The sequence below is a fragment of the Somniosus microcephalus genome, chromosome 5, assembly GCF_052327205.1.
Source record: "Somniosus microcephalus isolate GS21.2 chromosome 5, FLI_Smic_1.0, whole genome shotgun sequence".
Taxonomy (NCBI): domain Eukaryota; kingdom Metazoa; phylum Chordata; class Chondrichthyes; order Squaliformes; family Somniosidae; genus Somniosus; species Somniosus microcephalus.
In genome coordinates, this window is record NC_140991.1 from 91,813,424 (window position 1) to 91,824,408 (window position 10,985).

At 44.4% G+C, this 10,985-nt stretch overlaps 1 protein-coding gene across 1 annotated transcript in view; it reads left to right on the plus strand.

The window, feature by feature from the left end:
• Nucleotides 1-10,985, plus strand: part of LOC147117200 (tomoregulin-1-like) — a 367,875-nt gene that overhangs the window by 290,677 nt on the left and 66,213 nt on the right. The window contains 2 exon segments of the mRNA XM_085987985.1: nucleotides 6,942-7,025; nucleotides 7,028-7,055. Coding sequence (XP_085844111.1) covers nucleotides 6,942-7,025; nucleotides 7,028-7,055 — 112 coding nt within the window.

Consider the following 10,985-nt stretch of genomic DNA (forward strand, 5'->3'; position numbering starts at 1 on the left):
TGACCCCTGCGGAACACCACTAGTTACTGATTGCCAGCCCGAGAATGAACCATTTATCCCAACTGTTTGTTTTCTGTTAGATAGCCAATCTTCCACCCATGCCAGTATATTACCCCCAATCCCGTGATTTTTTATCTTGATCAGTAATCTTTTGTGTGGAACCTTGTCAAATGCCTTTTGGAAGTCCAAATACACTACATCCACTGGTTCCCCTTTAGCCACCCTGTATGTTACATCCTCAAAGAATTCGAGCAAATTTGTCAAACATGACTTCCCCTTTGTAAAACCATGCTGACTCTGTCCTATTAAATTATGTTTATCCAAATGCTCTGTTACTGTTTCCTTAATAATGGACTCCAACATTTTGCCAACCACAGATGTTAGGCTAACTGGTCTATAGTTTCCAGCTTTTTGTCTACTCCCCTTCTTAAATAAGGGTGTTACATTAGCAGTTTTCCAATCTGCCAGGACCTTTCCTGAGTCCAGGGAGTTCTGGAAAATGATCACCAATGCATCCACAATCCCTACCGCCACTTCTCTCAAGACCCTAGGATGTAGGCCATCAGGTCCGGGGGATTTATCCGCCTTAAGTCCCATTATTTTACTGAGTACCATCTCCTTAGTGATTTTAATCGTGTTTAGCTCCTCCCCCCCCCCCCCCATTGCCCCCTGTTTGTCCAGTGTTGGGATATTTTTAGTGTCCTCTACTGTAAAGACTGATACAAAATATTTGTTCAGCGTCTTTGCCATCTCCATGTTCCCCACCACTAGTTTCCCGGTCCCATCCTCTAAGGGACCAACGTTCACTTTAGCCACCCTTTTTCTTTTTATATAGCTGTAGAAACTCTTGCTATCTGTTTTTATATTGTTTGCTAGTTTACTTTCATAATCTATCTTCCCTTTCTTAATTAATCTTTTAGTTATTGTTTGCTGGCTTTTAAATGCTTCCCAATCTTCTATCCTCCCACTAGATTTTGCTACTTTATATGCCCTTGTTTTCAGTCGAATACTATCCTTTATTACTTTACTAAGCCACGGATGGCTGTCTTTTCTTTTACTCCCCTTTTTCCTCAGTGGAATATATTTATCTTGAAAGATGTGAAATATCTCCTTGAATGTAGACCACTGCTCTTGTACCGTCTTACATTTTAATCTGTTTTCCCAGTCCACTTTAGTCAATTCTACTCTCATACCTTCATAGTCTCCTTTATTTAAGCTTAGTACGCTGGTTTGAGATCCAACTCTCTCACCCTCAAACTGAATTTGTAATTCAACCATATTATGGTCACTCATTCCAAGGGGATCCTTTACTAGGACATTTTTTTATTAATCCTGTCTCATTACACAGGACCAGATCTAAGATTGCCTGCCCCCTGGTTGGTTCAGTTACATACTGCTCAAGGAACCCATCCCTAATACACTCTATGAACTCTTCCTCAATGCTGCCATGCCCAATTTGATTAGTCCAGTAATATGAAAGTTAAAATCCCCCATGATTATAGCTGTTCCCTTATTACAAGACCCAACTATTTCCTGAATTATACTCCAACCAACAGAGTTGCAACTGTTAGGAGGCCTATAGAGTACGCCCACTAGTGACTTTTTCCCCTTATTATTCCTTATCTCCACCCAAACTGTTTCACTATCCTGATCCTTTGACCCAATATCATTTCTGACTATTGCAGTGATTCCATCCTTGATTAACATAGCAACCCCACCTCCCTTTCCTTCCTGTCTGTCCTTCCTAATTGTCAAATACCCTTGTATGTTTAGTTCCCAGTCATGATTATCTTGCAGCCATGATTCCATAATGGCAACCAGATCATACCCATGTGTAGTTATTTGTACCGTCAACTCGTCAATTTTGTTACGAATGCTGCGTGCATTCAGATAAAGAACTTTCAAATATGTTTTCTGACAATTTATTCCTGCTTTTACCCCTTTTACTACTTTACCTTTATCATTATACATTCTGTCCCTTCCTGACACGCTCTGGTTTTTAATTCCCCCACTGCTACCTTGCTCTATTGCCTTCTCCGCTGTCATTTTTATTTTTCGCTCTCTCTCTCCTTCCGCCTCTCTCTCTCTCCTTCCCCCTCTCTCTCTCCTTCCCTCTCCCTCTCCTTCCCTCTCTCTCTCTCTCCTTCCCTCTCTCTCTCCTTCCCCCTCTCTCTCTCTCCTTCCCCCCTCTCTCTCTCCTTCCCCCCTCTCTCTCTCCTTCCCCCTCCCTCTCTCTCTCTCCTTCCCCCTCTCTCTCTCTCTCTCCTTCCCCCCTCTCTCTCTCTCGCCTTCCCTCTCTCTCTCCTTCCCTCTCTCTCTCTCCTTCCCCCCCTCTCTCTCTCTCTCTCTCTCTCTCTCTCCTTTCCCCTCTCTCTCTCTCTCATTAATGTCAATGATAACATTGCAAAATTATAATTCTGCTTGCTACCTCCAAATTCACATAGAAGGAAAACTGTAAAACCTGGAGTATATGGCTACTGGCGATCCCCATTAACAAAAAACGAAGTTAAACAACCACCTCCTGGGTGCTTAGCAAGAGTTCTTCAATCCCAACAGTTTTATAAACAGTTTTATAAACATGTCAGAGGATTCTTCAGTTCCCTCGGCACGCCGGGTACTCCAGCTAGTATTTATATATTTTTTTTAAATTATATTTAAAAAAAATAAAAAATAAAACGTTAAAATCTTGAAAGTACAGTAACATGCAGCCAGTTTTTGAAAAGGTAAAAATGTAAAAAAGCAAGATGGCTGACAGAGTTTGGTGAGAGACTTCTGAAACGCATTGCACCGTACCACCCAGTGGCCGTAGCCTGAAAGTACATGAGGACAGTTGATTTAGAAATACAGAATGCAAAACTTTGACATAGTAATTTACAATTGGAAATTTTAACACAAAAGTGTGATCAAAAATCATGCCAACTGGAAGTAAAGTTTGTGGACAGGAGATGCATGCCCAATGAAGATTTTAAAATTATAAATAGATATATTTACTATTAATATATTAAAAATGGAAGCGTGTAAATAAACTTCCAATCAACAACTGCTAGGAACATGTGATGGTCAATTTTCTACTGCTTTAGAACTAAGGTGGGTTTGACATCAAAACACCTCCTGTTTCATTTTCCTGGATCTCCACTTGACTGAGCCCCAAATGTGGGAGCACACAGTGGTCCTTACTCCTTGCACTAAATCTGCCCAGATACATTAATCAGAGCATAGCCTGAGTACAGACCTGTGGCCAGTCAGAAGATAGTAGAAGTTTTCTCCTTCTACAGGACTAGCGAAGAGGTGGAGGCCTGGTACGGCCCTCATCTTTGCTCCCTTAAGGCCAAGGGACGCAGACTTGAATGGATATGGCGGACAACTGGTTTGGCCATTCACTGCCAGATCTGGCTGGACCACATAAAGCATTATCGGGTCCTGCGCTCATCTGCCAAAATTGCTCTCTATTCCAGAATCACTCTGGAATGCGAAGATAAACCCCAGCTTCTATTCTCTACTGCTAACCCTCTTCTTAAACCCCTCTTCCCTGTCTCCTCCACCCTCGTCTTCGACAACAAGTGTGAGGAGCTCATGGACTTCTTTGTCTCTAAGATTGAGACCATCCATTCAGCTGCCTCTGCCACTTCTCTTCCTTCCCTGAGCCCACTGGGCCAAACTTCCTCTAAGGTTCCCCTCTGCCCTAGCCCTGAACTCACATCTTTCTCCAGTTTCTCTCCGATCTCCCCTCATGACCTCTCCGTGCTCATCTTGTCCATGAGACCCACTTCCTGCTTCCTCGACCCTATTCCCACCAAACTGCTGACCACCCAACTTCCTTTTCTGACTCCCATGTTAGCTGACATTGTTAACTGTTCTCTCTCCTCCGGTATTGTCCCCTTTCCTTCAAATCTGCCGTCATCACCCCTCTCCAACCTCCCTTTCCTCTCCAAAGTCCTTGAGCATGTTGTCGCCTCCCAAATCCGTGCCCACCTTTCCTGCAACTCCATGTTTGAATCTCTCCAGTCAGGTTTCCGCCCCTGCCACAGTACCAAAACGGCTCTCATCAAAGTCACAAATGACATCCTTTGTGACTGTGACAAAGGTAAACTATCCCCCCTCGTCCTTCTTGACCTGTCTGCAGCCTTTGACACGTTTGACCACTCCATCCTCCTCTAACGCCTCTCCGATAACCCAACCAAGTACGTACAGAAAACAACATTGGCTATACATAGTGAATTGTGTTTAGGTACATATAACCAGATTGGCTATACATTGTGAATTGTGTTATTGTCCTTATGTGGTCTCTGCCACAGTATCATATTTGACCCTGAAATAAGCTTCTGACCACATATCCACAGCATAACTAAGACTGCCTATTTCCACCTCTGTAACATTGCGCGTCTCCACCTTTGCCTCAGCTCATTCGCTGCTGAAACCCTCACCCATGCCTTTGTTACCTCTAGACTTGACTATTCCAATGCACTCCTGGCTGGCCTCCCACGTTCTACCCTACGTAAACTTGAGGTCATCCAAAACTCGGCTGCCCATGTCCTAACTCACACCAAGTCCCGTTCACTCATCACCTCTGTGCTCGCTGACCTATATTGGCTCCTAGTTAAGCAACGCCTCGATTTCAAAATTCTGATCCTTGTTTTCAATTCCTCCATGGCCTCGTCCCTCCCTTTCTCTGTAATCTCCTCCAGCCCCACAACCTCCCGAGATATCTGCGCTCCTCTAATTCTGCCCTCTTGAGCATCCCTGCTTATAACCGTTCAACCATCGGTGGCCGTGCCTTCTGTTGCCTGGGCCCTAAGCTCTGGAACTCGCTGCCTAAACCTCTCTGCTTCTCGACCTCTCTTTCCTCCTTTAAGACGCTTCTTAAAACCTACCTCTTTGACCAAGCTTTTGGTCACCTGCCCTAATTTCTCCTTATGTGGCTTGGTGTCAAAATGTTTTGTCTTTAAATACTCCTGTGAAGCACAGAAATCACAGATCACAGAAACCCCACAATGCAGATAGAGGCCATTTCGGCCCATCGAGCCTGCACCGACACATATCCCACCCGACCCCTGTAACCCCTACACCAACACATATCCCACCCTATCCCCGTAACCCCACGTATTTAATCCCCCTAACACTAAGGGTCAATTTATCATAGCCAATCAACCTAACCCGCACATCTTTGGACTGTGGGAGGAAACCGGAGCACCCGGAGAAAACCCACGCAAACACGGGGAGAATGTGCAAACTCCACACAGACAGTCACCCGAGGCCGGATTCGAACCCAGGTCCCTGGCGCTGTGAGGCAACAGTGCTAACCACTATGCCACCGTGCTGCTCTTGGAATGTTTTACTACATTAAAGGCACTATGTAAATACAAGTTGTTTTGGTGAGGCCTTCTAAAGCTGCTGCAGCCAGAAGGTCTTGGAACCGATCGCCATTACTACTGCTGCAAGCCTCTATCACTCCAGACACAAATCTTTCAAAACCAAATCCGGGGACACACAGGTAATGTAACCCCGCAATTTTTTGGGGTGCACAGCCCCTTTAACGGGCTGCACGGCCCATTCATAGTTTCATGCATGTGCGAAATTTCACATTGGAAAAGCCGGGCTGCACGGGACCAGCAGACAGCTGCGCGACTGCGCAGCTTAGTTACATCGAATCTTGCATTTGTTCTGGCAATAGTGCTGTACCATCTATTCATCCCCGAATACCCTAAATTTTAATTTCTCAATTTTAAATCTGTTCCCAGCAGGCTGTGATTTTTCATGAAACAGCCTTTGTCTCAGAATGTTTCGGATTCACAGACGTCTTCCCAGTGGGAGAATTTAGAGCTTGCCTTCCCTTATTCAATAAAACAAACCATGATGCACCATACAGGTAAACTGTTAAAATAAATCAAATCCACTCACCCACCAGCTCTCACCACTCCCTTGGCTTCTCCCTGGCATTTGAAGGTCCTGCCCTCCGGCCAGTCTCCATTGGATGAAACACTGATCAGGTGACTCAATCCCCTACAGTGTAGCGTGGCCCCTACAGTGTAGTGTGGCCAGAGCTATAGATCGGGCCTTTTCTCAGCCGCACTGCATTGTGGAAAGGCAGGACTGCCATTGACTCCTCCATTCAACTCGCTCCAGGAACTCAAATGGGGCAAGAATCACTGAGAAATGGGTTTCTGTGTATTAGCATTCAAAAAATCAAAGGCTCAGTGTCGGGGATGAGATTTTTAAACTGGGGACTCTTCTGGGGACATTGTTTGCCTGGGCACACATTCCCAAATCGGGGGACTGTCCCCAGAAAATGGGGATGTCTCGTCAGTCTATGCTAAAAGTTGGCCAGCGGTGGAGTAACATCAGGCCTGGAACCTGAAATACAAATAGATTCAGGGCAGCTCCGGTGGAGCACACTTTGAGTATGTTCTGCCTGAATAACGCCCAGTTGGAAAGGGGAGGAAAGTCAGCCTGTGAAAACAATGAATCAAGCAGAAGCAGTCATCAAAATCCACCAATAGAAGAAAGAACGGACTGAATCAAATCACACCAAATACTTTTTGAAAATCATTTCGACAACTGTCCTGGTTTCTCCACTAGAAAATAAAACTTGTAGCACAATTAAAAAAAAATAATTGACAAGAAATTGAGGAACTTGCCAACACAATAACATTTGTAATGTTTGATACATCTATAATAATGCTGCCTGAGGCCTGGGCCTATTTGAGAAGCCTGAACACCGAGTTAATGCATGTCCCCAGATCTATCAGCTGAACGGGATAGGATGCACTTTTTTGATTAAGGGCAAAATGTTGCAGGCAATGAGCAGGAGAACTCCCATGGATATTCAACCCAATCATCTAAATGTCATGTTGATAACTTTAAAGCAGTCAACCTTTGTCAAATATGTAAAACATGTGAAATGAATGCAAATAATACTAACAACTATTAATTTACTTTTTAAGATGCCAGTGATCAAAGAGAAGACATTTACACTGGGAACTACCAACCATGTTCAGAAAATATCTGCATGCACGGCAAATGTGAATATATTACGCTCGCCGAGAGACATCCTGTCTGTAAGTGTCTGATTCTCTCCTCACCCCTTGTTATTATACTAACGGGATGTTGATCAGTGTGCTTTTCAAGTTCAGATCATTAATCTTGGAAAAATTCTAAATATAATAAGAAATATTTTAGAAATAAATTTACTCTACAATGTCAGGAAAGCATGTTTTAAGACTAATTGGTAATATTCAGATGTACCCACAAATCCATTTGTTTGGTAATTATCCCTCCTACTATAACCTCATTAAGTTTTCCAGTATCATGTGATGATGTGTAAGACAATAAGTCAGTCACAGGAGAATAATCGGGTATCAGTGTAGTTCACTGTTAGCTGAATATTGGTTTGTTGCCATAGCAGAATGTTCAAGTGTTACCTTTACACAATAAGCAATAAATGGATTTGAGCTGCACGGATTGAATGCTAAATCATTCTGTTTGGTCAAATTGATAAAGATCTTTTGCTCTTGATAAATGCAAAGTCTACAAACACAGCCTTTTTACGTGTTTCTTTAGGGGCAGATGTGCTCTGTTTACCTTTCGTACAAAATCCTAAATACATTTGTTCGTATCGTGCTCCAGATGGCAAAGAAGTGAAACGTCCTCTCCTTGTGTTGAAATGAAGCTTAAAGTTTTATGCCCTTTTACTATGCAACTCTCAAGTATGCAAAGTTACCTTCACGATTGTAGATCTGGCCATTGGCGCCACAGTACTGCAAATGCATAACTGATCTGTACGTGCAGGCTGCAGGGTTAAACCCAAAGTGGCAGGCTCAGTCCCAAATGTTGCTGCAAAGAGCTCTTTAGCTTTGCTGCAGGCAGTGCTTTTCAGGTGGTGCAGTGAAGCTCAAATTCCAGGAAGGTTTCACTGCCTCTGGTAGCAATAATGCGGGATCATATACGCTGCATTATTCACTCCATTTGCGCTCTCAGCCACCACAAGCAGCTTACTAGTGAAAAGAGGAACATGAAGCTGCTTGATGCTTGTTTAAAGATGATCCTGCCAATACTATAAATTTTGATCTTAATTAAGCTTTCATCTTTTTGTGGAAATTCCCAAGGATGTTTGCGTCGAGGGGTTGAATTATTTCCATGTATCTAGTTCCCTGCTATAGTCCCAGTGGAGAGTAAGCTTGGACTTCACTGAACAGACATATGTGTGAACATCACTCGCCAACAACTGTTAAGCTCTCATGGATATGAAAACATCATCATCATATTTCACAAAATAATTTACTAGAAAATTAACCAGTCGTGTGTAAAGCCTGGATTTTATCCAACTCATTCATTCAATCCAGGAAGTTTGAACATGTAAAGACACTATGTTAATTTTGTGCTTGTTCGTCAGCTTATGTTACAAAGAAAGAAAGACTTGCATTTATACAGTGCTTTTCACGACCACCGATGTCCCAAAGCGCTTTACAGCCAATGAAGTACTATTTTGAAGTGGAGTCACTGTTGTAATGTAGGAAATGTGGCAGCCAAATTGCACACAGCAAGCTCCCACAAACAGCAATGTGATAATGACCTGTGTGATGTTGATTGAAGGATAACTATTGGCCAGGACACTGGGGAGAACTCCCCTGCTCTTCTTTGAAATAGTGCCATGGGATCCTTTACATCCACCTGAGAGGACAGACAGGACCTCAGTTTAACATCTCATCTGAAAGACGGCACCTCCAACAATGAAGCACTCCCTCAGTACTACACTGGAGTGTCAGCCTAGATTTTGGTGCTTGAGTCTCTGGAGTGGGACTTGAACCCACAACCTTCGGACTCCGAGACGAGGGTGCCAACTGAGCCACGGCTGATGCTTAAAATGTAACATCGGCTTAATAGTCAGCAAACTACTCCCTATATACAATAGTGAGAGATGCTTTAAAATGGTTTCCCTATATAAGGTGATAAACAAGCACAAAATTAACATAGTTGGGGTGCAAATATGTCGCATGCGAATAGGCAGCTTGCCCATTGAGGGTGACGAATATCGGGCCGCTTGCCTCACCAGCAGTGGCCCAAACACAGGTTCCAGGATGGGGGGTGAAGCTTGCAGCAGGGGATTGTGGGGGGTGGGGGGGGGGTGAGGGGCGATCGCAATGACAGGACAGTTTTTGTAAAAAGAACAGACCTTTAGTTGGTGGTCGCCGTAGAATCCTGAGCAGGATAGGCTGGCACTTGCCCTGTCATCATTACCCAATTTCTGTGAGGGTACCTAAGACAGGTGTTAGCCCCCTCGTTTGTAAATGTCTTTGGGGCACAGGACATTGGTCCCCGAAACGCCCATTTTACACCCGTCCAATTTTTATCCCAGTGTTTTTACATATTTAATCTTCCTGTATTCTGAATGAGTTGGATGAAATCCAGGTTAACACACACACACTCACTCCATACACACTCTCACACACACTATCACTCTCACTCACACACACACTCACTCACACACACTCACTCTCACAATCACTCTCACACACACACTCACTCTCACACTCACTCACACACACACTCACACACACCACACACTCTCACTCTCACTCTCACTCACACTCACATACACACACACACACACACATTCACACACTCACTCACTCTCACACACACTCACTCACTCACTCTCACTCACTCACACTCACATACACACTCACACACACACACACATTCACACACTCACTCACACTCACACACACTCACACACACACACTCACACTCACTCTCACATACACTCACACACACTCACTCTCACACACACTCACACACACACTCTCACACACTCACTCTCACACTCTCACGCATACACACTCACTCTCACACACTCTCACTCTCTCTCACTCAAGCACACACTCACTCACACTCACATTCACTCACTCACACACACTCTCACACATACACACACACTCACTCACTCTCTCACTCACATACACACACACATTCACTCACACACACACTCACTCTCTCTCACTCACACACACACTCACTCTCTCTCACTCACACACACACTCACTCACACACTCTCACACACACATTCACTCACACACACACTCACTCTCTCTCACTCACACACACACTCACTCACACACACACTCTCACACACACTCACACACACACTCACTCTCACACATATACACACTCTTACACACACTCTCACACACACCACTCACTCACTCTCTCACTCACTCTCTCACACATACACACTCACTCACACTCACTCTCACTCACACACACTCACTCTCACACTCACTCACTCTCATTGACATACACACACTCACACACACACTCACTCTCACACATATACACACTCTTACACACACTCTCACACTCTCTCACACACACTCTCACACACACACTCACTCTCACTCACACACACACACACACTCACTCTCACACACACACACTCACTCACTCACTCACACACACTCACACACACACTCACTCACACACACTCACTCTCACACACTCACTCTCTCACTCACACTCACTCTCTCACTCACACTCACTCTCTCACTCACACACACACACATTCACTCACACACACATTCACTCACACACAAACACTCACTCTCACACACACTCACTCACTCTCTCATTCTCACTCACATACACACACTCTCACCCACACACACACTCTCTCTCACACACACACACACTCACACACACACACACTCACTCACACACATGCACACACTCACTCTCACACACACTCACTCACTCTCTCAACTCTCACTCACATACACACTCACACACACTCTCTCACACACACACACACACACACTCACACACACACACTCACACTCACACACACACTCACTCTCACACACTCAATCTCACACACTCTCACGCATACACACTCACTCTCACACACTCTCACTCACTCACACACATTCACACTCACACACACACAAACATGCACACTCACTCTCACTCTCTCACTCACATACACACACTCACAC